The sequence below is a fragment of the Scaptodrosophila lebanonensis genome, unplaced genomic scaffold (assembly GCF_003285725.1).
Source record: "Scaptodrosophila lebanonensis strain 11010-0011.00,11010-0021.00 unplaced genomic scaffold, SlebRS2 tig00000001-arrow-pilon, whole genome shotgun sequence".
NCBI lineage: Eukaryota > Metazoa > Arthropoda > Insecta > Diptera > Drosophilidae > Scaptodrosophila > Scaptodrosophila lebanonensis.
In genome coordinates, this window is record NW_022060529.1 from 3897063 (window position 1) to 3923482 (window position 26420).

Genomic DNA, 26420 nt, shown 5'->3' on the forward strand with positions numbered 1-26420 from the left:
TTAATTTCGCAAACACGTTATATTGTTTTTGTCTAAACGAGTATACTTGTAGAAAAAACATTTTTAGGACTGGAAACGATGAAGTTATTCAATAAGTATTGTGCAATATGATATAAATAATACACATATATGTATATAGCAGTTCCATTTTTGATCACTCAAATCTATACTTTCTGTAACTTTAAACTACTCCCAAATGCATCACCCTGTATTATATTTAATTTATATATATGTCTCGAAACAATTTGCTTAAATTTGAAAGAATAACTTCCTAGATCTTTACAATATCGGCTCGATCTTCAAATGCACCGATACTGGCAACTCGAAAACAGGCAAATAGATATACTTGTAAACAGCGAAATGTAAAAAACATAAAAATTAACTCAAACTCGAACAGATACCCAAGTGGAGTTCGAAACCAAAATAAACAAAATAGATGTTTATATACGTATGTATGTATGTGTGTTTTTAAGTGTGTGTGTGTGGAAAAAACAGTTGGAAAACCCTTAAAGATAAACACCTTGTGCTCCACAGCTGATGAGGCGCCTGGCGTTGTTCTTGTAGTTGATGCGGTTCTTGTATCTGAAGCTGCTATTGCGTTTAGCTCTTGTTGTTGATTCGGCTGCTAAGTGTTAAGCACAAAAACACGCGCAACGTACTAACACACACACGCACACGGACACGGACACGAATTATAGCTGATTGTGAGACACAAAACAGCTCAGTAACGCTTCGATGTTGCTGTTGTTGTAGTTAAAATTGTTGTGGGTTTCTTTTCTTTTTCTATTGTGAATAAAAATGTATTTTCGAATTTGTTTTCAAGCACAAAATATCAGAAGAAAAAAAAACACGCGCTCGCTCAGCAGCTGAGCCGAAGACGAAAAAGCTGGCGTTGTTGCGATGTTGACGCCGGCGATGGCGCTGACGCTGACGACGCTGGCGATGACGACGACTGTTACTGCGACTGCGACTGTGAGTGCGACTGCGACGCGAGCGAATTGACTTTATGGCTTTAACGTAGGCGTAGGCGGCGTCTGCTGCATTAATTCGCTCTTGTTGTTGGTGTTGTTCTTCTAGTTGTTATTATTGTAGAGCACGGCGTGACGTCACTGAAATGCCGGTAAAACATAAAACAGAAAAGAGCATTCGATGCGCGGTATTTGGTAATTTGCGCGGACAGAATAGAACAGAACCAAAGACAACAATTCTCTTCACTCCGACTTTGTATTTCTTGTTTTATCTTGCTGTAGAAAAATGTGACACATTCGCAGACACGGTCACAATAAGCACACAAACACACACTCACGCGGCACACGGACACACGCCGATACACGAGATGACAACAAATGCGTGGCTGGCTGGGTGGCTGCTGCTTCGTTGCTTCGATGATTTGATAATCAAAACAACAACAGCAACAATTTTGTTTAAATAATTTGTTTTGTTTGGCCGCAGCAGCTTACTGTTGACTGGTCGGCTGTTGGCTGATGTTGTCGATTATTTAAGAGACGCGCGTTGACGTTTTATTTTAGTTGATGCAGTTGTTATTGTTGGAAAAGTGCGTATGATTTTGTAAGACGCAGTGTTGCATAATTTAATAAGTTATTAAAAAAGTTTCACACACACTCTTTGGGACACGATGACGACGAGCATTAAACATTTAATTGCGTTTTCAATTTTGCTTATTACTTGGTGTGTGCGGCTGCTGCTGCTTTCTGCTTTGCTTGCAGTTTTCTGTGGCAATTTCTGCTTAGACTCTGATTTTGGTATTTTGCTTAACACTTCTTAAGCAGGGCAGCGGACAAGGCAACTCTGCACAACGGCGCTCGCAAACAAACTGATTTCCGAATTCGAAAATTTTGACACGGCGGCAACGGCACAAAAATTCCAAGCAAGCAGCAGCGCACAGCCGACGACGACGCAACAACAACAGTAGGCATAAACTCTCGCTCACGCGCCACTCACTCACTCTTTGGCTGACTCTTTACTCTCTTGCTGTTATTCTCTTATTGGATTTGCCTGTTTTGGCGACAGCTGCTGGAGTTGTTTTCTTATCGAACGCACGCAAAGGAGAGCGACGCCACAGTACGCCAGTGCTTTGGCTTTTAAGAGCGCACTCGGGCCGTTCTCTTATGCTGCATGCTTGTTTTGAGTGAATTTTCCTTTCTTATTTTGTTTGGTCATTGTGTTGTGGTGGGCTGCCACATTGTGGGGCAGCCCGAGGTTGGGGTTAAGTGGCGGCTAAGTGATCGCTCATTATATTCGTAAAACAAGTACACATTTGGGTGCATTTAATATACATATAAGGGACTTTTGTGCTATATTTGAAGACACACATGCAGACTTAAATTGTCCTTTGAGGCACCCAAAAAGTATCATATGGCCAGTTTTAATTAATGACAAAATTAAACTCAGATCAAATTATTGTTATGCGCCTGTCTGTATGTACCAACCAGTATAAGTTATATGTATCTGCTCTTGTAGAGGTGCAGTTGTTCGCCTACGGATCCTTCTGTGCCACACAGCCCATGCCCACTCATTGATGAGGCGGAGACAAATTGCACTGCAGAGTCTGAAACTTTTTTACAACTGGCGATCGAAGCTAAAACAATCCCTAAATATTTGACCAAGGAAAATATCCAGGGGTTTGTTTTGCTTTTTAGAGTGAAACATTCATACATCAATCTAAATAGAGGAACGAAAAAATTAATTACTCGATTCTCATGAAAAAAAAAAAAAAAAAACAACAATGCCAGCTAAATAAATAATTGTATGTCTGCAAAGCTATTTACCAACCAGCTTTCATCGTGGCAGGCACGGTGTCTTGAAAGTCACCTTCAAAATAAATTCAAGAATCGCTCAATATTTCGAAAGGCGGACGCTGAAATGCATTTACAGAATATTCCGTTGGTATTCTTAGAAGCAGCAGCAGCAACAACAACTTTTTTATGTGAAGCCCAAAATAGCCAAAATGAAATTTTAAGTGTGTCGGTGTGTGTTTGGTTACGTCCTTATATATAGTATAAACATAATGCATGATATGCCGCAACTAGTTTGACAATTCTGTGACATAAATTCGTTTTTAGTTTACATTTTGGCAGCGCCCGAATAACAGAATGTTAACACCCCCACAGAGAGCTGTTTTGGGGGGTGGGGGACAAGTCATAAAAAATTACATACAAACGCATGCATGTGTGCGTATCGACTTATCTACTAGTTCTGAGCATATTTTTTTTTTATATATGAATGTATGCATGTGTGTATTAAAAGTGAATGTAAATTATTGAAAAACAACAACAAATTAAAGCGCCCGAAGCAAGAACACAACTCAAGTCGATCGACGCATACACACACACACACACGCACGCACACAAACGTACATACATAACACGCGAGAGCAGCGACAGTGACGACAGCTGTGTGAAAGCAAAAAGTAAAGAGAAAGATCGGAACGCCTCCGCAATGCTTTGTTTTGTGTTATTATTGCTGTTGTTGTTGTTGTTGTTGTAGTTGCTCGTTATGGTCATATTATTATTAGAAGTGTTGGCATGCAGCGTGCCGTGAGCTTGAGAGTGTAAAGTGTATGTGTGTGTGTGCGTGTGTGAGTTATTTTTAAACGATTTCAAATTAGAATTGAAGTTGAAACTGTATGGGCCATTGAGCAGTGAAGTGGGAGGGCGGCCGCCTGTGCGGTCGATGAAGTCACTTTGAATTGAGGCTGAGACAAAGGCTGAGACAAAGACTGAGACTGAGACAAAGGCTGAGGCAAAAACTGAGCCAAGTGAAAGGTTTTTATCCACTCATTTAGGGCATAGTGCGCTCTCTGCTGAACTTGCCGCCAACGTTGGCATTCAATGCACACACTCTTAAAGCAATCTATACATACATACATACATACGTATGCGTATTTATCTATGCATGTATGTATGCATGCATATGTGTGTGCAAAATTCATTCGGAGGCACACGCTATACAACAAACTGAAAACTTCGACTGCACGCCATGAATAAGGTGGAGTAGAAAATTTGAAAAAATTCAATTCAATTCAATTCAAAGCATCGGGCAGACAATATCATGGACAAACACACATACCAATGCATACTCACACACACACACACACACATACATTCATAAGTATATACACACATACCAAGCCATATCCATGTGTGCCTGTGTAGGCAGCTCTAGTGGGCCTCAGACAGCCGACAGAGACATAGAAGTTCGTGTTTGTTGGAGCCTAGTTTCTGCAACGACGAAAACACTTCGAAAGCGAGCCGAAACACTTTATTTGGGACTTTACGAAAGGCTGAATAGCTGCTTAACTGCTTAAAGAAGAACAGTTCTCAATCTCCAGATAAATTCATCTTCATAGTAATACGTAAATATTAGAAAATTCGTATCCTATTTGATGGAACAAATACATACATACATGTATCGACTTTATTGACCTTTAAAGAATTACTCAATTCTTGCGCTAAAACAAAACTGGCTAACAGCTAAAGCTAAATATTAAGCAGTTAAGCAGCTACTCCTCCTTGAAAAAGCAGGAAATATACAATTCCAGTGCTAACGGGAATTTAAAAAAAACTTCCGACGAGACTCTCCCTCCTGGCAGCAAATTAGAACAAAATCTACTTGGAAAAGTATGAAAGTTTACTTCTGGCATTTAGTGCTCAGTATTAGGATTGAAAGAATTCCCCAAGAGAGACATTATTCATAGTATTCAGGCTCAGCAGATAGTGCTAATTATCGAAGCCCTGCAGTACACGCTTAGTCCTAATGTAGAGAGGAGGCTTCAGATATTTTTGTGCTATAAACCCTTCTGAATGTTCAAAGCTATATAAACCAATTTAAATTAAAAGTACTATCAATTACGGAAGACAAGTTAATTTTGCATTTCTTTTTTAATAGAAATAAATAAACATTTTAACAAACATTTCGAGTACATATGTATGTATATATTTGTGAGAGTAGTTAATTCCCTCTTTAATCTTATCTCTCATAAGGAATTGCTGAAGTTAAACAAACCACCCTCTGAGGCATAATGCTCGTAAGTTTGATAATTAATTCATTAATTCTAACCGATTTTTGACGAGTATTTCATAGGCTTTGTGTATGGATTTGTCGGGCGTACAAAATCTTGCTCCAGATTCGCATCCCAAGCCCAAGATGTAAATGAAAGTTTTGTTGGTAGCTGTGCCAGGCAGCCCATTGTGGGCCGGAAGGGGTCAGTGTGTTGAAGATACAGATACAGATACATTTACAAATAAAGATACACAGACTCCGCTGGCGACGGCAGCGACTCGTACGGCTGGCTGTGTATCGAGAACCGGTTTCAGGCAAAATCAAAAGTTGCGCATGCGCCGCTGCCGCTGCCGCTGCTGTTGCTGTTGCTGCTGCCCCCACTACTGTTGTAGTTGTAGTTGCTACTGCGGGCTCTCAGCTGGTGGCGGTGGCGGTCTGGTTTTCTGCCTGACTGGCATACAAAACCAAAGTTAAAGTTGGAGTAAAAAGCAAAGTTTCCAGCCGCACTGGATGCTGTGGACGTACGACTACAAAGGTACGTGTAGATCGCTTGAAGCTTGACCGGCCAGGCAGCCACTGAAACGGGTTTAGCTCTCGTTTCCTCTGCACCTTTTGCGCCTGTTCCGAGAACGTGTTCAAGGCTTCAGGGTGTGTTGGCTTTTAAGCGCGAGCAGCAAGAAAAAAAAGGAAAAGAAAAGGAGGTCGCAGAAGCTGCGACGGCTGAGAGCTTGCCTCAAGGGATTGGTCGGCCAAAAAGAAGAAAAAAGGAACCAGTAGAGTGATACTTGTATGTGTTCTCTTCGCGCGGAGAGGAGGAGAGCGGCTACGCCTTTTGCCGAAAAGCCCCGCCGCTTTCATTAGCTCGTTGCTAATTTACAAATCAAATTAGAGGCAATGCTATAATAATGGCACAAGTACTCACAAGCACAGCGTTGATGACGAAGTCTCGGATCGACTTCGCCGACGCCGACGCCGATCGATCATTCGTTCGTTCGTTCGATCGGTCGATCGCACGCACTGGATGAGACCGGCATCGGCCTTTGTTGACGACTGCATGATGCATGGGGCAGTGAGAGAGAATGAGAAACCGAAACAAAAGCTTCGCATAAATAAAACAAATAAACGCCAGCATTGCAGGCAACAACAAAAATTATAATGTCACGTACGCTTACTAGATCCGCAAGTTCAGGAACCAGTTTAGAATCAGCCCGACTGCCCAGACGAAACGCATTCAAATCGCAATGCTGTTGCCGTTTGCGATGACGTCGTCGTCAGGGTCCACAGTGCCGCCTTCTGACTCAGCAGTTGTTGCGCCGCTGCTGCTGCTGCTGCCGCTGCCGCTGCCCAGATGGCAGACAATTGCACAGCTTCTTCTTCTTCTTCTTATCAGAGAACTGTTAAGAGCACGATCGCTGCACATAGCCGTAGAATTACATTTTCCAATTCGAATCTGAGCCTGAGTCCAACGCAAACGGGTGGCATTTCTCTTGAGCACTTTTGAAAGCACTCGTTTAACTCAGTGGCGCTCAATGCTAAAACTGTTACCAGTTTTTTTTTAAGAGTCCGCTCTTCTAGTGCTGGTTATGTGAGCACAACACAAATATTTGTTAAGAATAAATAATTGAAAATGAAGACATCTATAAAAACAAATGCTTTGTGCAATAACCAATAGAGAATTCAAATAAATGCAGGTGTTCAATTTATATTTAATTTATATTATATTTATATTTTATATTTAAAGTTTATTATTCATAATAATTGTAACTTGTTTTATATAAGGAGGCAGTATAAGCTCGATGATCTGAACAGAGATAGCGGAAACCCTTGATTGCCGCAATCATTTCGCAATTATTTAAATACTATATTTCTAAAATGTTCCTTGAGTAAAAAAAGATAAATTATATTAATTATTGAGCTTTACTTTTACAGAGATAAAAAAAATAAAATTTCTTTGGCTTACAAATTGTGTTACATCTCGTTTTCAGATCAAGATTTTGATTGCATAATTTTATTCTTAATTTTAAACGATGAAAAAAGCTGTCGAAAAGCAAATTGTTTCTGGGAGGAGGGCTCGTCTTATTAATTAAGAACTCATGGCATATAAATTAAATTATTATTAAATTTTATGAAATTTTTTAAATTTTACCTGCTTTTATATAATTTTGTTGTTGTTAATTTATTGAAAACGCTATTACATATTTGTTTAAATCAACATACTTTCAAAAACTATCGATGGCACCACCGACGTCTTTCCAAAAACTATCGCCGACTCTATTTCTCCACCTCTAGGGCTCATTCTTTTCCACAAGACAAGAAAGATTTGACCACTTGTTCCTAACTAAGAGGGACGTTTGATATTGCCTTTTAACATCAGTCCACTTCACGATACAATTATTTTAAATTTTGCATTTGAATATTTCGGGGGATAGTGATTGTAAGTGCCTTTTGAAGCCATTTTCCAAAAAACTCGAATGTAGAGCGGCATGCCTTCAGCAGCTCGGCTTGAAGTTTTCGGGACAAATCTTTGGCTCCGACTCGACGTCGCACATGCTCTTGAAAGCTCCCTGAGGGCATTTATCGTCGGCTACAGAGAGCGACAGCGCTTCCTCGCTGCTATCCGTAAACAACATCTCCCCGTCCGCCGGGACCCAAGCGCCGCCCTTCAACTGCTCGTTAACCCACTTCAATTGCTTGTTGATCTGAAAATCGAGCTCATGAATGTGCTTCTAAAACAATTACAAAACAGTCAGAAGAATCACCTTTTCCGCCGTTCTCTTAATATTTTCGTAATGGAACAACGAGGCTGCGAGTCTATAGATGTTATTGGGGCGCGTTTTGATGACCTCCATTAAAATGACGCGAGTTATGGCGCGTATCTGTAAAATGGGGGACTCTAGAGTACTTTCCGAGTTTTAAGTACTTAACATACTTCCGGATGTTTGCACAAATAGGTCCAGTTGCCTTTGGACATATTCCTTGAAATATGCGCGACAGTTGCATTAAATTTCAAGACATCCTTATCTTCGTCCTTTTCACTGTTTCCCTTGCGTTCCTCACCGCCAAAGTTGATTTGTGTTTTCTTCTCCATTGTGTTCTCGATCCAAGCAAAGTTTCCAAAAATATGTCCCAACAATGGGATTCCTAGCATAAGTATATTATGACTGCCCTGGCACTGTTTGCTTGATCCTCAATACCTTGAGTATTTATTCCGCACAAATGAAATATTTACATTGTTTTAATCGTTTTAACAATATAGCGATGGCTCATGGCAGAAGGGAGAGTGGGAGGAGGAATCTATTCGCCGGACGTGGAAGCAGAGTCTTACTTCTTCCACCTTCCGCACCAACACACTGTGTATACGAGGCGTTATCTTTCTCTCACCATTGTAGGCATCGTAGCTCTCTTAATAATGCTTGTACTGGGGCACCAGACACTTGGGGGTAACTACATAGATGAAGATGACTTGGCAAGGGAGGAAACTACCGCCGCATCCTTTATACGACGAGGAAGTAAGTTCCAATATTGGTATATCTATATTGGATCTATTTTGAAAACAGACATGCTGTTCTGACGAACGTTTCACTGATTTATTCGTCCAGTTAGGCACAGCGGTTGTTTGGGAAAAGGAGCTATATTTTGAGCAATGTCTTATGTGACGCATTTGAAACTACCAAAGCGATACTTTAGAGAATAAAATACACATAACTAATATAACAATATTATGAACTTGCTCTCGTAATAATCGCAATTTGTGCATTAACAGATACAGAAATTATTATATAAATATAGTTGCGCACTAAAGTCTATATACTTGTAGTTCCTTTATAAAGTCAGTTGTAAGTAGAGTTCGGGAATTATAGCAACAACAACTCTAAGGCAACACTATTCTTCAAGCACAGATCCCAGGGACAATGATAGCGTATCGTCGCAACGAATACAATGAATGTAAACTTTGACTCAAGCTCTTTCCCCCCACTGCGAGTCGAAATGCATTCGAATTCAAATTAACCAAATTACCGAAAATGTGTTCCTTCGCTCGTTCGCTTGTCTTCCCCCGTTGCTTTAATTACTTGCAACTAACTGTCGGCTACTTAGCAGAGGAGTGGCGGAGGGGGTGGCGGGGGCGCATCGGCTCCCCACTCCGCATGTCCTGCCTCAAGCGAATGCAATTGAAACCATTAAGAAAGTTACTCTGCGCGCATAAGCCAAGACAAAAGCAAACAGACGCCGCCAGCCAGTCAGACAGTCAGCCAGTCAGACATCTGTACAGTTGAAGAAATTACGCTGATTGAACACTAATTTATTTGTTTGTTTGTTTTCACATTCTGTGCGCAGGAATTACATTAAAATGGTGGATTACGGTGCTGGGGTGGGGGTGTGGGAGGGGCGGGGCGCTGGCACTGGCGCGATTCCGCAGGCAGTTGGTGTGCAAAACTTTTTGTTAAAAATGCTGCCGAGGCGCAAAGCCAATCCAGGTGTGCATCTGTGTGCGTCTGTGTGTCTGTGTGTGTGTGTGTGTGTGTTTGTGTGTGTTTAGGTGCAACTTTGTGTGTTCGATTATTCAAGTATTTGAGTGTTTAAGTGGCACTGCGTCTAAATACTCGAAAAGCGCTCTCGTTGGCCTCTTCCGCCGCAGCACTATGGGCAACAAATTCTTAATAATAGATGCACGAACTCGCCACAATGTGGTTCAGAACCACAGACTAACTTTAAGACGGACTTCAAGGGTTAAGCAAGACTATTTGGACATTTCAAACTCGCCATATTTAAAACTCTTATATTTGAATGATTTTCAATTCAGCTGCTTTTCTAAACAGCTCCAAACACAGATTAAAATGTCTTTGGAAATAAAGAATAGAATAGAATAGAATAGAATAGAATAGAATAGAATAGAATAGAATAGAATAGAATAGAATAGAATAGAATAGAATAGAATAGAATAGAATAGAATAGAATAGAATAGAATAGAATAGAATAGAATAGAATAGAATAGAATAGAATAGAATAGAATAGAATAGAATAGAATAGAATAGAATAGAATAGAATAGAATAGAATAGAATAGAATAGAATAGAATAGAATAGAATAGAATAGAATAGAATAGAATAGAATAGAATAGAATAGAATAGAATAGAATAGAATAGAATAGAATAGAATAGAATAGAATAGAATAGAACAGAATAGAATAGAATAGAATTGAATTGAATTGAAGAATCGCTGAGTTTTCCAAATTGGATGGAATTTTATTTGATAGAGGCAGCTATATCCTATAGGATCTGAAGTGTATTGTTTTAGGGATTTTTTAATTTGTATTATTATTATTATTATGTGGTGGAATCGGTCTGCAGATTGGGCCATAAGTTTGACATTTTTTAGATATGAGACCACTCTTACAGAATTTTTAAAAATCCCAGTAATTTTTATTTTTTCAAATCATGTTTTATGTGCCAACTTTCTCAGAGACTAATAATATAGCTTTTAAAACTCTGAGCTCGAGAAAGAACCTACCCTATTCGGGACTCAGTATATGAGTTTCCTACAAAGGCGACTTTAGCTTTCTGATTTGAATTGAATTGAAAGAAAGCATATCCTGATTATGTCAGATTATCTTTGTTACAAGTCGGCATAGCTGTTAATGACTGTTACGACTTCGACAATCGTTGTGCGTCGATTGTGGATTTTTAACGCGATTTCTGTTTTTCGCACCACCGTGCATCGATAGTGGCGGCGAGCGCTGGCATTTTAGGGTTGATTCTGATTCAATTACTTCTTTTCCTTTTATTTCGGAGCCCTGTCGAGTGCTGCAGCTAATTTGTTGTAATTGTAACCAAATCTAAATTAGTGAAGTTGGAGAACTTTTAACAAATTGTCCAAATATTTGACTAAACAAATGAGTTTGTATTTATTCGGAGCGATTTGTCAGCAGACTCTCTGTGTGCTCTGTGCAGAAACGGAAGCTGGTGGCGACACTAAAGCCAAACATAAATAAAAGCGTTTACTAGCTGGTGATGCCACATACATAGATGTGCAAACAAGCAGCCACACAATAATAAACAGACAGACACACACACACACACACACTCAACAGACACTCGCACTCACACTCACACTCACACAGGTCCGGCGGAAGTTTAAGCTACAAAATCCGACAATTAAATTATTGCATGACAAAACATGCGCCGAAAAATATTCAAAACGCGCCAAAAACAGGATGTAAACAAGGCAGACGAGCAGACAGACCTCAAAATACACACACGCCCACTAGCAAACACAACAACAACAACACAAACATACTCGTACACACCTAAAAATTGGAAAAAAACATAAACATAAAAAGAGGAAGAGGCACCGAATGCGAAAACCGAAAACAAATTCATCTTCCGGCAAAAACGAAAGCTGAGAACATCGTAAAAAATGAAAAACAGCATAAAAATGCCTGCCACGCACTCACCCACACTCACACACACACACCCACACATGTGCAGCCTCGCACACAGGAGCAACAAAATGGCGCGATAGAAAAAAGAAAGCAAGACAGCTCTGGCCGTGCCTGGACAGATTCGATGCCGGGGCAGACATGCTAGTGCTCGTGGCAATAATTTGAAATTCGATTACCATAACCAAGTACTCGGAAAACACACACACACACACACACACTTAGACACAGAAGGATAGTCGAGCAGCAAAAGATACAAGGCAAAAAAAAGAGACAAAACGTTTTGTGGCCAGAAAAGTGCATGTGTGTAGCTATTTGCATGTGTGTGTGTTTCTGTGTGTTTCTGTGTGTTTGTGTGTGTTTGTGTGTGTTTGTGTGTGTTTGTGTGTGTTTGTGTGTGTTTATGTGTGTGTTTATGTGTTTGTGTGACGTACGTCGCGCTACAGGCGAAAAGCTGCAAATGGCGAAAACGTTCGCTAAAAGGTCGCCAATGTCCGAGCGTAGAATGAAATGAAAAAAATCCCCCAAGGCAAAAAGCCAAAACGTGAATATATCAGAATTTTTGACCAAACAAGGCATAAATATACGCCAACTCTGGCCCGGGTGTGTGTGTGTGTGTGACTCTTTGACTCGCCATGTTACTGTGTGCGTGTGTGCCAGCAGCTATTACACGATGTTTTGGCTTGAGGACTTGAGGTCTGAGTCACAATGCCAAACGCGTATGCCGGCCACAAAGTTCGGCTCATTATGCCCTTACAAAGGGTACATTGTGTTTGATCAGATATTTGTAACGCCCTGAAGGAGGCATTACAAGAAGAAGAGCCGCTATAGTCGTGTCTTCTTATTCCTGTAAGCAGATCATTTGTCCAGGCTATCCTGATCCCTGATTGGACCATTATGTCTTAAAGCTGCTATATCTTGCATGTAGTTGATTGTATTTTTTATAAACATAATAGCTTATTATATTCGTTTTTGAAGGTCAAACTAACCAGGCTACTTTCTTATCTGAGTACCATTGGAAAGAACAGCTTTTGAGAAAATTAATTGTTACTAAGTTTCAAAACCAACGATGCTTCAAATTATAATTGCGCTGCGACTATTTGTTGGGTTTGAGGTTTTAGGGTTTAAAAAATGTGTGAAATTAGGATTCCCGGCTAGATAGGTGACTTTGGAATTAGGGCTCCTGTAAATCTGTAAGAGTTCAGTTCCACGTTCCTTTCGGTCTATATTTTATGCAATCGGTAATCAAGTTAATTGTCGCCAGTACCTTTTTTTTTAAATATTTTAAGTTACTTGGCACATTTCGGTACGAAAAATTATTTGTCACGTCCATATTTGTTACATCACCGATTGTGGCGCCTCCTTTTATATGACGGATTTATTTAAACCTGGAAATTTCAGTATTGCCCTTGAAGCTATTATTACTTGCCGCGTGATTCGAACCGGTGTCTACACTAGGAAACGAACTCACAATGGTATTCCTGCTAGCCACTTGGGCTATGCCTTGCCCTCTCTGCTGTTGTTATTGTTGCGAATTAAGATCCTTTATCTACGATTGGATTATTTGTTTATTCTAGTTTTAGACAAATGTAATTAATAAGCTCAAACAATTAAATCGAATAAATTGTTACCGACCCAGGCATAGGGTACACAAAAGTCGGATGCGTGCGAATCCAGCAGAACTTGGCTGAAACGACATACATTTTGATTACGAGTATTTTCATATCTTTTCATACACTTCATGCTATGTCTAGTTACTGACATCATTGGCAGAAATAAATAAATACAGGTTTTCTACAAAACTTGACAATACTTCACAATGCTTTTACTTTTAAGTAAATTCGATCTACGATCTCTCTTTGCAATATCCAATTGAGAAGTCGTAATAAATGTTTGTTTTGAGTGGCCTTTTTGTCGCTGCAGAGCAATACAAGTTGTTAATAGCCAAATTTAATATCAAGAGCAATTAGCTGTCACTCCCAATATGGCAAAACATAGTATGTTCACACATATATACATACGTGTATATATAAAAGCACGATACTTCAGATATTTAACTTAACTGGCATCTTCAAAGCAATTAGGCTTCAAAAAAATATAACAAACCAAGACAAGAAGAAATAATAATACTTCAGGTGCTTCGGTTTTTTCCACTTTTTGGAGAAAGTCGGGAAATTGGCCCCCAGTTCCAAATGAGTATTTACTCTCTTAAAAAAGCAGTGTTAGTGGTAACAGGTTTACCATGTGTGTGTGTGTGTGTGTGTGTGTGTGTGCGACACTGCTTGACACTGCTTGTTGCACTGCACATGTCACCCAAGAAGAAGAAGGACAACAAGAAGGGCGTGCTCGAGTATAATAAAAATAAAATAAATAATGTAAAATATAATACGTACGTAGAGACATATGCATGTTTAAAATGCATAAATTTATTTATGGGTCTGTTTATTTCTATGCAGAGTATTAAGAGTTGAGCCGAAGCGGCAACAACAACAACATTAACTTCCGGTGGAGTCATGGGCAGAGATTGCATTTGTGGCTGCAGCTTTCATAATAACTTGTTCTCCCACATTGATAAAACATTATATGAGGACAATTGCCAGATTTGAGTTAAAAAAAATACCAAGAATAAAGGGAGTTATGGAAAAATCGGTTATAGCAGGGGATGGGGAGGGTGACAATTGGGAAAACAAAACACAAAACTTAATCTGTCGAGTGCTTAGGGAAATACCAAATTTGGTTATGCTGGCTACTTCAACTTCCTGAGATACTTTGTCATGCTCAACTCGTACGAGTATATATAGTACAGTATATGTTTGGGGGATCCTGTGCGAACCCTTTTATCCTTTAAGTACACCCCTTGCATTGTTGAAGCTAAACAGAAACGGAGAGTTTGCCGAATTCTAAAAATGAATAACTTGAATGACGCTCTAAAATCCATCCTGAAACTTCTGCTTTTAAGTATAGATGAAGGATTAAATATACTGTAGCTGGACGTAGCGAGGTTTTAAAAATGCAAAACCGATGCCTCTACCACAGATGTATTGCGATTTGGTCGCAAACAATCAATACCACAATCAGGGCATACTTCTGATTCCTCTGCTGTTTGTGTAATTCCGTCTGGGGATGGGTGAACGCATTTTGTTTAGTTGACTTTCAGCTCAGTTTACTTTGGGCGCTGTTTAACTTTGAGCTTGGAAAACTTTGTCCCTGCTGCACGCCATCTTGCACGTATATGTGTGTTTGTAAGTAGTGTACACGTATATACTTGTATGTATGTAGTATTGTATGTAGTATTGCTATATATAGATTGCTAGTGCATTTGCAAGGGAAGGAGCAAAATGTTTTATGCTGTGCACGGTAAAAATTCACATAATTGCAGTTGGAATACAACAAACAAGAGCAGAGCGTAAATAGAAAGCGCAAAGTCAACAGAAAAGAGGGAATGTTGTGTGTAGCCGGTTTACGGGTGTGCTGCCGACGCCTTAGCTGCCGTTGTGGGTGCACACCAACACACACACACCAACACACACACTAATACTCACACAACAAACAAACAAACAAACAAACGAACGAACGGTTAGGTAACCTTTGGTCGTCCACTTCAGGTGCGCCAAGTAATTGCAACTGAAACTGAAACTTGGCAGAGTTAAGAAAAGAGGGGAAAATAAAAGAAACTGGTAGCGAAAATTGGAGTCACACTGGTGGCGGGTGCGGGGAATTTGCACCGTAAGCAACGTAATGGATACAAAGCATTTCGATGCAGGTCATTGCGGCTAAATTAAAAGAAATTGAAGCTGTGCTCGCCTTCGCATCCGGATCCGGTTCCGCGCACTATTGCAGCAGCGTGTATATATAGTACTATATAAGACAAGGATAGGATTCTGTAGGACCGACCGCAGGGGGTATTGCTCGGCAATTTCATCTTCTGCTGTGGATTTTAATTAAAATCAATAAGCTGCTGTTGATTATTAATCATAGTGCAGTGACAACTTTCGCGGGTCGTGGGTTGCCAAGGAATGGCATTGGAATGCAAGTGGGAATCATTTTATATTATCTATTTTTTTTCTCACTATTCACTACATTTAGTTATTGGAATTAAAAGCAAAATAACATTTTAAGGAGTGAAGGAGTGCAAGTATTGCTTGTCCGATTTATATAGAAAAGGTTCTGCAAATAAATAAGGAACTGTGCCACCATGTTAGCAATAGATAAGAATACTCAGCAGGTGATTGATTGACGATTGATTCATTTATTCTAGATCTGTGTAATGAGAAGAGTCGATAAGCCTAGTCCGGCTGTTCAACTGCATGAAGCTCTATAATATATAATAGTAAACCTGTATTTCTTCGTATTTTACAAAAATGTCATGCAAATATAATATGGCCATCAGTATTTAAGGCTATGGACATATTTGGTGGCCTCTCAGCAATACCTCCAGGATATACATATTCGCTTGGCAGTAGGCTACAGCTTTAGTTTCAATAATATTCATTGCTTAATAATATTCAGTCTCAATACAGGTTCCAATGCTTAACGATTCAAAATAACATTTTTCCGTGTTCATAGAAATAAATTCTTCGCAACCAAAATTAACTTTTCTGTCTTTAAAACCATGCCTGCACACAGTACCAGGAAGCGCGTAAGTTGAGTCTTTTAAGCCAATCTATCTATCCGCCTCTATCATGGTTTGCATCGAAAGCACGTCAACGATAAGAAAGCCGACTTCACACAGCCAACCAAGGAGCAACTAACTCAACCCCAAGCGCTGCAAAAAAAGCGTCAAATCAAGCAACGCCAGCAGCTGATCAGGAACAAGGAGAGAAGCAGGCAGGAGAAACAGCGGTCGCGGGGACGGCGCAAAGCGATCAAGCAGAGTGTCCTCAAACAGATCTGTAGCTTGCCTCCAGAGAAGGTTGGGGAGTCCGCTCCCGCGAATGTTATGTACAGGAACCCCCATTTCGGCCTAGTGGCCGATCCATGCACCCGATCAGCTTGTAAGGTATGTCTTTTGGGTCATCGACCCAATGCTTTTGCAACAGGTCCGGGAAACCACCTGAAGGCCAAGGCTAGAATGTCGACCGACATCAGAACAAAACGCTCGTCTGGGGCAATGAAAAAAAGGCAAAATGTCTTCGACGTGGCTGTTCGGAGGGCCCTGGAGCGCCTCGAGTACAATTTCAATCTGATGAGTCAGCGGAAGAGCTCTGGCATGTGCATTTGTACGCTGCACAGTGGCCAGCTCTATAAGATCCTGATGGTGCCCAGCGGACTAGGGAGCATCAGCTTTATTGCTGACATCAGTCGCGAGCGCATGCTGCGTGGACGCCAAGACGGACCGTGCTTGCCACCTCCGCGTAATGCAATGCGCAGGGCAGCGGCTGACTTCCACCGGAAGCTGATGCTTCCCAGTACCAAGCGACGCAACCGCAACAAACGCCACTCATTGCATATGGGCAGGAAACGCCATTTCTAAATTTTAGTGCTCGAGCTCAATTAATATTTGACGCGATTTCACACAAAGGCGCTTCAGCGAATGGTTTCCGTTAATAAAGAATAATTTCAGCCGTTGATGAAGCCAATCCATTATTGCTGGTAAAAAATTAATGAAGAAATTGTTCAAATGAAGAAGTCTATTTGATTAAAAGTCATGATGCCCCATTCATTCATATATATTATATATTTAAATATCATATATATATGTAGGAGAGAAAAATAAAAGAGTGGCCAAATTCTTATTAACTGGAGATAGTTCTCAGGTAGTCTACTTGTAAAACGAGGCATTATACTATGATAATAATTGAAATTTGAAAACCTATTTACTATGCCCAAGCAGTAAATAAAATCGGAAACTATTGAAGAATTTAAATCAAAAACTACAGTGCAACTTCTACTTAAATTTGTATTTTAAAGCCTATGATATGTAGCTTGAAATTATTTAAAAATCAGCGTATATTTCCCGAAATCCAGGCAGATGTAAAGATGGACAGAGGGGTTGACCTTTAATGAATATATTAATAATTCAGTTTGACCTCCAAGCAATGAGCAATTATTTCGGCCCTTAACTGAGTAGTAATATTATTCTGCACTGGTTGTTAGAAAGTCCATTAACTGATCTAGGAACTGGTGCTATCTGCGACCCTACTAGAAAGCATGACAACATTCTAAGTTTGTAATTTGGAGCTGATTTTTAAACAGAATAGTTTTTAATATAAAAAATCGTTTTCAATTAGCTGTGTCGTACTCGGAGCATTCTCCCATATAGAAGGAGTTACCAGTTAACTGAACAATGCGTATAATTTGGATTCTAAAAAGTGAGATTTGTAAATGTAAAAATCCATTAAGTAATCGCCATAAACCCTCCTCAGAATGAACAACTTGCAAATGGATGAATTTCTGTTGATTGCTAATGCATTTTAATTATTTATGTGCGGACGTGTTCTTCTATGTGTGCGTCAATCGATTCAAGCGATGAATCAGATCCTTTTAAAGTTTGCTTTAAATGCATAGCATACTTTGAGGGGCAGAGATAATCACACTCTGCACCTTCGGCATAGCAGAGCCGCAACGTTATATTAGTGTCTGTTTTTTTTTTTTTTTTGTGGCGGCACATCCTCTTGTCACGTATATTTTTAGTTAGCTTTGAGTTTTCAGTTACAAGATTTGGCAAGCGAAGCAATCACTAAATAAAAAAAGGACAAAGGGAACAAGGAGAGGACGGAGTGCAAGGTGGAGGCAAAAACGATGGACAGTTGCTGAGCTGAGTTTCAATTTTCACTTAAAACAAAGTTGGCACATAGCTGACAAAAAAAAACAAGAGCCAAAGGAAGGAAAGAAAAATACTAGGAAAAATTTCGGGGCGCTCGGGCGTTAACAAAGCTCGCGTCGCGTTCAAATTGTGCTGTGCATTTTTTGGCTACCGCTGTCGATGTTGTTGTTGTTGTTGTTGTTGGGCTTGTAATCAGAGCAAAGAAGAGACAGACGCACACACACACACACACACACACACACTTATATGCTATACTATACTATACATGTGCACACATGACGGTGCTTACGTGATTCGAGCACAGTCGCCATCGCTCTGGCATAGAAAAATCAGTTGCAACAACAGAAAACAAATCGGGGAAACAAAAGCAATGAGAGGCAAACAAAGTCAAATACAATAAAAAGTTCCTCCAGTGGCAAAGAAGTCAAAGGGTTGGCCAAATAATTCTATGGGGTAGTGTTCGTATTGTGTTAAAGATTTAAAAAAAATGAGCTTAAGGACTTAAAGTGTTTTTAGCTTACGTGATATTTCGGTTTTTAATATTAAAAAACAAGTCCTTCGATCCATTATTCAAAAAACGTACCTGCAACAAGAAGATGAAACAAATGTTTATTTCAGAAGATAACCTTTTCAATTAGTTGTTAGTTATTTATAAAGTTAGAAGCACGTTGCTTCCCAAAATAAGTTTAAAAATAAGAATACAGAATTGATATTTTGGGGATATTTTGTTTAAGCCTTAGCCGATGGCTTTTCAATAAGTTGGCACAAGCCAAAAACTGCTTCAAGAATGGCTTCAAGCGCATTGCTCAAGGAAATGTTCGAATGATTTTGAGATATTTACATTAATTTGATTGAATTGCACGATTTTTTCGATTGCATCTTCGATAGTCGTAGATATATTTCTCTACATGTCTTCGCGACTAGTCTTGAATCACGTATACGACTCGTGGACTCTGCAATAAACTTGTTTCATGAATTGTAAACAATTTGCTCCTTATTCGATTCTCATTTTTATATCAATAGCTCGACTGAATCGATTGGCCTGAAATTTTGCTAAAAATGTAAATGTGTGTTGATTCGAGTTCTTCGACAGGTAGAGGCATTTCATTTCTTCGATTACTAATAATTCCAAACTACTGCCCGCTACTTAGTATTTAACTGTATTTCAGAATAGCGTCACGGCTGAGGGTTAGTTTAGTATTTAGTTTGCTTCATAGAAATGAAGCATTACCGTAAAAATAATAATTAATTACCCATAGAGCAGTAGAAAGGTGTTTAGTCTGTTGCTGCGTGGCGCTGGAATCATGTCGTCACTTCTCCAAACTGGGAAAGTGGCTGTCTTGGCAGTTGTCTGCCTTTTGTATCTGACATTGCCGCCGGTTGCTGCCCAGTCGAAAACGCCCTTATTTATAATTCCAGCAACGGACGCACCAGTTCAATGCGGCTCCAATCAATACTACGATTTTCGATGGGAAAAGTGCAAAGTTGTCCGCAGATCTCGAAATCATTGCAACACAGGATTCACTTATTCGTCTCGCAAGATGAAATGCATACGCAGTGTTTATAATTGATAATCGGTCGAAAGAACGTGTTAAATCAAAGATAAAGCAATAAAGACAATTGCACCATTTGAAATTCATTTACTATACAAGTAGATGAATCAAGATGAGTGTTTTAGATGATTTTCGTTTATAGGTACGAGCATTATCACAGTATTGTATTGTGGGTTATTAACACTTTTGTTGGTTTTAAGCATTCGGAATATATTTGAGAACTCAATGTTTCTATCAGTGTGCTAAACATTTTTAGAGTTTGGCTTCCTAAGCTGAAGATCGCTCTCGTAAATAGTCGCATTCATGGACATACATATATAAAACACTATAAGCCTCAAACAATTACGAATTCGTTATGGAGAAAGCCTTGATACACTATAGTAATGAAACAATATATATCCAAGGTTTTTCCTGCATTTGCAGTGTGCAAAGTCAAATATTCAATTAAAAAGAAATGGTATTCGATTATTCGTTTTATCCTCTCAAGGAGTAAATTTAGTCTGCTTTCTCCGTTTCTCTAGTTCTATGAATACTTGTTTTCAGAGTTCAATTTTGCCGGTACTAGGATAGAAACTTTTAATCGATTTTTTCTTCATTTGTATTTTATAATTTATATATAATGTTACAACACAGTCTTGGATTTGAAGCAACATAAATCAAAATTAAGAACGCTGTTGTATGTAATTGGATCATTCAAGCTAGCCACGTGCAGGATTAACGCCAGTCGGCTTCTTTGCAGCATTCAGTTTTCCAGGACTGCTATTGCCTGGGGGAGCTTTTGGTCTTTGACTGTTTATAACTTTTCCATTGTTACCCAGAGCCTGGAGAAGCTTTGGCTTTTGAGTTTTCGAAACTGGTGCTTTACCAGCGTTCGGTGGCTTTCTTTGTTTGCCTTGAGCAGCGTTATGTTTCGATCTGCGTTTCCCAGCAGGGGGAGGTTCCGTAGGCGGTTCAGCTCCGGGATCAGCAGCAGGATCAGCGGCGGGACTGGCTTCCTCACCACCGGCACCAGTAGTTTGTGCGCCGGGATCGGCACCGCCAGCAGGGCTTTCAGTAGCGGCTTTTGGCTTTTGAGTCCCATCTCCACCGCCCCCTTGGCCTTTTTTTTTTTTAGCGTTTCCGTAGTTGGCTGGTGGGACAAATCCAGGGGGATACTGATCAGCTCCGCCTTCATAGTCTGGGAATGCAGTTGCTATCGGCTTTATAGAGGGCCATGGCTTGTATTTAGGTGGCAGTCTATAGGAATACCGTTGCGGTCGCCTCGTCGCATTGTAGTCAACAACGTGTTGATAGATCGCTCCATAATGCTGCTGTGGCTTATACGCGAAGCGCATACACTTCTGGAACTCCCCCATCCATTTGTAGCCGTACTCACACCACCGCAAATTTGATCGCAAATCAATTGGGGTTTCCTTAGTTTGGCTCTCCCATGGTTCCAAGACATTGTCAAGAGGAGATAACGTAGGGACAGTCGCTGGAACTATTGGGAAAATATCAACGTTACCGTATTCGATCATTTCGACAATGGCTATCAGAACAGAAACCACCGCAGAAACCATTGTAAGTGCAACGAATCGCATTCTCTACGGTTGCGTAAGCTGTTGCCAATCCGTGGCCGTTATAATTTAAAGTGCCTCTTTTTAGGCATACTTGTACTATGCAGCGCAATAAATTCAATTTCCAGCAAAATAATCGCTGTAATTAAGAGATGCCAACGCACAGATATGCGGCTGGGCTGCGGTCGGATTGCCACACACACTTCCTCAAATACACACACACCCATACACATACACATACTTGTACACACATACACCGGCAAATCAAACAAACAGAATGCCATTAGGTACTAAGCCCAGCCAATGCCTGATGCGCTCGCCCTTCTGCCTTGCGTTAATGGGCGTCTCTGGAAGTGTCGGCGGTTTAAATTTTCAAACTTTTAAATACCTGCAAAATTTCCACACGCCATTTAATTGCAGAGATGGGGAAAATGGAAGCTATTGTATCCGATGTTGTATACTCTTCTTCGTTGGAAAGTCCATGCGTGACTCTTCAAATTAAATAATCAGTCCACATATTGTAATGTTATATTAATTAACTTCGCGCAAATACCAGCTAAGTATGTCAAATTGTTAGCCACATTTAATCACTCCTTTAAGTAGCATTCACACTATTTTTAAACCAGTATATATTTGATTTAAAATCCAATAAAACAATGGACAACGCGTAGAGTCGATGACGAACTGTAGGAAAAGCACCAATTTTGGGTCAAATATTTCCCATGAAGGCACGAAATGAGGAAGATGTCAACAAACTTTAAATTTGTTCTAACTACAGCACCAGAATTGGGAGGTGAAATTAAAATAGTCAAAGTATCAAATATAACAACAAAATATATTTGTAATTAAACTATGCTCGAGAGGCGAATACTCGCACTATTGAATAGTTTTTTATTAAATCAATAATCAATAATAGTTTTGAAATAACTTGAAGATATTCTTTTAAGGCCAATGTTTATCATTAAGGGCTAGAGAGTCCTCATTTTTAGGGAACTTCATGGACTTGCAGCACGAGCAAAAAAGTTATAAATAATATTAATTATTAAATAAACGCAAAGGCCCATCTACTGGAAATTAAATCGTTTTGGATTTATTTATTTTTGATGAAAATATAATTAAATCTATATATAAGAAACATGTATAATTAGTCAATTCTATTATAGATTTTATTACCATTTGATTTATTGTATACTAGCATTTAGCGCCAGAAAGGGTTTTAGATAAATTAAAAAAAGCCATTTAGCGTTTAACTCAATTAAAGCATAAAATAAAAAAAGGCCTATCTCAGAGTAGTGGCGCTGTCTAAGTGTTTCTATAAACCTAATCTATAAGCGATACGACAGTCCATGGATCTTGAAATAAAATTTTTGTATCGTACGGCTGTGTCAGTTGTGTTTATTTGTATGGAAAATATTTTGCAAAATATTCCTTCCCCCATTATGAAAACAGTCATTATTAAGAGGACATTATATAACATTTGGTGGAGTTGCAGTAGTTTTATCATATTCAAAAAAATGTAGCTATTTAATGATACTAGTCGCTTGATACTAACAAGCAAATGGAGATTGTCAAGCCATTATTATATTGTGAAAGCGTTTAAAGCGTAAAAAGCTTCCTGTTGAAAACCAGCTAAGAGATAGATTATTTAATTGAACCTTATCTCCCTGGTATTAATGTGTGTGTGTGTGTGTGTGTGTGTGTGAGTGCGTGTCTATTTTACACCATCATTGCCTCCGCCGCTGCCGCCGAACGGCCACTTAAAAGCGAAATTCTCTGCGTGCGTTTTAAATGGATGAAATGAAGTAGACTACTTTGTGGGCACGCTTAGCTGCACACACACACACACACACATAAACACACACACGCACACACACACATACATCCGTTGGTGTGTGCGAACGGCAGCTCATTGGAAACGTAGTTAGCAGCCACACGTCTCGTTTAGAAATGGAAGCCATTGGGTTTTATCGGCGTATTTGCTGCACAACATGGCGTATGAGTCATTTGCTAAACAGTGTCATTTGCCATGTGTGGAAAACGATTGTTAGCTGCAGATTAAATGCCGTGCTCAGGCACTGGGCTGCAAAACAGAACTGATTGGCTTCAATCAGTGGCAAGTCAAGAGCGAACAGCTAACTAGCTGTTGGCATTTCACACGCAAATAAGCCCGGCCAATAAGCTGCAGCCAAAACTGTAGCAGAGAAGGCGAAAACTTTTCGCAAAAGAACTTAAATGATAATAAAAGTAGAGGCGTTGCAGGTGAGAGAGCCATTCTGATGGACACCATGACAGGGCAGCAGGGAGGCTGATGCCTTGGCAGCAAAGGCATTTCCAGTTCTCAATGAGAAGCCGTCAGCGTTTTCTGCCTGTGATCTTTCTTTTTTTCTATTTGCTTGCTTGTTTGTTTGTCTGTTTGTTTGTTTGCTCGTTCGTTCCTCAGTTCGTTTGTCGCACTGTCACATGACAGAGAGCACTAAAAGTGTCGCCTTACAGAGCAACTGACGGGCATGGGCATGGGCATGGGCACGGGCACAGTGACTGACGAGCCAAGTGACTGAATGCAGACTGCGGATGATAATGGTTTATCGCGCAGCTGTTGCAGTTTACCTTTTGCTTTCAGGCTACTAAGGCGACTGCCTGGCAACGGCTTCACCTGACTAAATGGCATCAAGTTGCATTCACTGGCTTGACTTCCATCATCAAGTTGAGAGCAAAGAAAAAGAAAAACGAGGCAAATAGCTTCTGTAAGCTTGCCGAGTCGTTTGCACAACTTTCGTTTTTCTCTTTAACCTTTCCTGCATAGTTGTTCGCAGCGTTTCATTATGTAAGCCAGTTGGAAAATGGAACGAACCTTCATAACTTGGCCATAATTGTTTAATTAAAAAACTGCAATATTTAATTCATTGGGGCAGAGATTGCATGCGAGTTGATTTAATTGGACAAAAGGCTTAAAGAACCAATTATATTGCATTGAATGTGATAGTTTTCGGTGATGCATATTATTATTTATTAAGTTGATATAGTAGATAGTGGATATAATTGTCAATGGGAAGCGTAAGCAGACGAGCTTCTAGCTGCTACATTTGTCTCCTCATCTAAGTTTATAAATCATTAGTTATACTTGTATAACAATATTAAATATATCTTGAGTGATTTTATGTATATTTAAAACTGTTACCGATTATTTGTTGCCTGGTTTGTCTGGTAGTCTCCTTCACTTTCAATCTGGCACAATACACTAGGCTGCTGGTGATTTTTCAGTTCTGATTCAACTTGAAGGGAACCTCAAGAGCTTGCCGCAACAGACGGCTGCATGTAAAGTAAAGGACTGCAGCAGGTTAGCAACAACAAACTTTTGCTTATCTGCGTCACAGAAAACCCTTGCGTTTCCCTCTTGCCGAGCTACTGCAGCAACATCTTGAGTCAACTTTTCTTCAACTTAAAGTTTTTCATTTTTATTTTTGCACACCAGTTTGTCTGCCTGGCTTGGCGCTTTTCATTTCTTAGCACTCTGTTATTTCTACACATGCTTACATCAAAATGTCCATGTGTCTGCAAATGCGTATGTGTGTGTGTGTGTGTGTGTGTGTGTGTGTGTGTGTGTGGGAGAGATGCTCCCTCCTCCTTGTTGTTTGTGTGTTTCATTTTATTTGTTGCACCAAATTGGGTTTTAGTGGATTTTGTGGCAAATGATTTTTGCTGCTGCCGTTCCGCTTGCATAAACTTTAATTTAATTTCGCTCACGACAGAACTTTCAGAACAGCCCCGAAACTTGGCTAGTAGACAAATACAATACAAATGCATGCAGAAATAAGTAGAAGTGTGTACAGGAAACATGTTATTTGCAGCGGCATTCCAGACTGACGCAGGAATTTGTTTTTATTTGCAGAAGTCGAACATGCGCGCACATGTTTAATACCTTTTTACAAAACAAAAAGCAACACAACAATATATTAATTGTAATTGAAGGCTAAAAAAAAAACAGCTGCCATCTTGTATATACCAAATGGACTGCAAATTCTGTAAGCACTACCTGAATAAGGCAGTCGATGTAAGGTATTACAAAAGAGTATTCCGCGGCTTAATCGGATCCATTTACTTTTATTGCATTAGAGACCCACCAGTTAAGCGACAACATGATGATAGAAACATCTATATCAAATTAATATCCAACATGATCGACAAATCAGCTTACTTAAAAAAGCAGCTTGGGTGCAAAGCTTCGACGCATTAGCTAAAAGAAACTGTAGGAGGATTAATATTTGTCCCATCATGTTGATAATAATGATAACTAACTTATAAATAGAACTTCCACTGTTCAGTTGAAGTTATAAATAACATATATTTGATATATTTTCTTATATGTATTACTTGGTAAATAACGAGACAAGCAAGCTTGCGCTGCATATTACTGAGCTAGGTCTACCCGCAAATCAAAAGTTCTACACTAAACGTTAACCCTCAAATTATTCTAGAGCTAATAAATGAAGCGTGCGTTCCGCGATTTCGGCTTTATCTCGGTGCAAAGTAATAAATTTGCATTAGAAACTTTGAATCAATATTTTGAACATTATTTTACAGCTTGTACAATTTTACAATATTGCTCGAGCATTTCGCTGTGGTAGATGGCACAAAGACCGAAAATCACTGAGCATAAAGACACACACACACACACCCACAGACACGAATGCACATGCCAGCGCATTCACAGTGACAAGCTTTAAAGGAATTGCACAAAAGTGCAATTGAGTTGAAATACGTGCAAAGAAGCAGTCAAGTGACGCAGTCTCGGTGGCAATCCTAGTTAAGAAAACCCATAAAAATGGCAGCAGCTAAACACCGCACACACACACACACACACACACACACACACACACACACTTGCACACTCGCACACACAAACACATTGACACACATAGACGAACATCTACACAGGTGAAAAATTATAGCGCAAAATTCATATTTGATGACTTTTTGATTGCCAGCCCAAGAGGAGGAGCCCACAGCAGCGCATGGCGGCGCACTGCATCCATCGTCTTCGCTTACTCGTCCTCAACGTTTGTTCTTGTTGTTGTTGTTGTTGTTGTT

The 26420-nt window shown here is 39.7% G+C and overlaps 3 protein-coding genes across 5 annotated transcripts in view; 1 reads left to right on the top strand and 2 right to left on the bottom strand.

The window, feature by feature from the left end:
• Positions 1-26420, bottom strand: part of LOC115633923 (muscleblind-like protein 1) — a 242529-nt gene that overhangs the window by 172350 nt on the left and 43759 nt on the right. The window contains exon 1 of one of the 2 annotated variants that reach the window (XM_030531433.1): positions 521-1810. The exons of the other annotated variant lie outside the window; for it this stretch is intronic. The gene's annotated coding sequence lies outside the window, so the exon portion shown is untranslated. Of the gene's footprint in view, positions 1-520; positions 1811-26420 lie in introns of those variants that run through there. 2 annotated transcript variants of the gene reach the window in all.
• Positions 7122-8250, bottom strand: LOC115633926. Its single transcript, XM_030531442.1, has 3 exons — positions 7952-8250; positions 7782-7898; positions 7122-7721 (listed from the first exon to the last, which is right to left on the bottom strand). Exons 1-3 carry the CDS (start codon positions 8168-8170, stop codon positions 7512-7514), a joined length of 546 nt encoding a protein of 181 aa, XP_030387302.1. The 5' UTR covers positions 8171-8250; the 3' UTR covers positions 7122-7511.
• Positions 15968-17196, top strand: LOC115633925. Of its 2 annotated transcripts, none has more exons than XM_030531440.1 (2): positions 15968-16096; positions 16157-17196. In XM_030531440.1, exons 1-2 carry the CDS (start codon positions 16070-16072, stop codon positions 16928-16930), a joined length of 801 nt encoding a protein of 266 aa, XP_030387300.1. In that variant the 5' UTR covers positions 15968-16069; the 3' UTR covers positions 16931-17196. The 2 variants fall into 2 exon arrangements, with proteins under 2 accessions (XP_030387300.1, XP_030387301.1); XM_030531441.1 differs by having other exon boundaries at positions 15992-16100.

What these genes read in the sequence shown, in the direction of transcription:
- LOC115633926 (XM_030531442.1), bottom strand. Translation starts at nt 8,170, where the DNA reads ATGCTAGGAATCCCATTGTTGGGACATATTTTTGGAAACTTTGCTTGG. An exon ending in ATTTGTGCAAACATCCGGAA is followed by an intron (nt 7,899 to 7,951) that starts GTATGTTAAGTA and finishes CCCATTTTACAG; the next exon opens with ATACGCGCCATAACTCGCGT. An exon ending in TTAAGAGAACGGCGGAAAAG is followed by an intron (nt 7,722 to 7,781) that starts GTGATTCTTCTG and finishes CTCGATTTTCAG; the next exon opens with ATCAACAAGCAATTGAAGTG.
- LOC115633925 (XM_030531440.1), top strand. Translation starts at nt 16,070, where the DNA reads ATGCCTGCACACAGTACCAGGAAGCGC. An exon ending in CACACAGTACCAGGAAGCGC is followed by an intron (nt 16,097 to 16,156) that starts GTAAGTTGAGTC and finishes TTGCATCGAAAG; the next exon opens with CACGTCAACGATAAGAAAGC.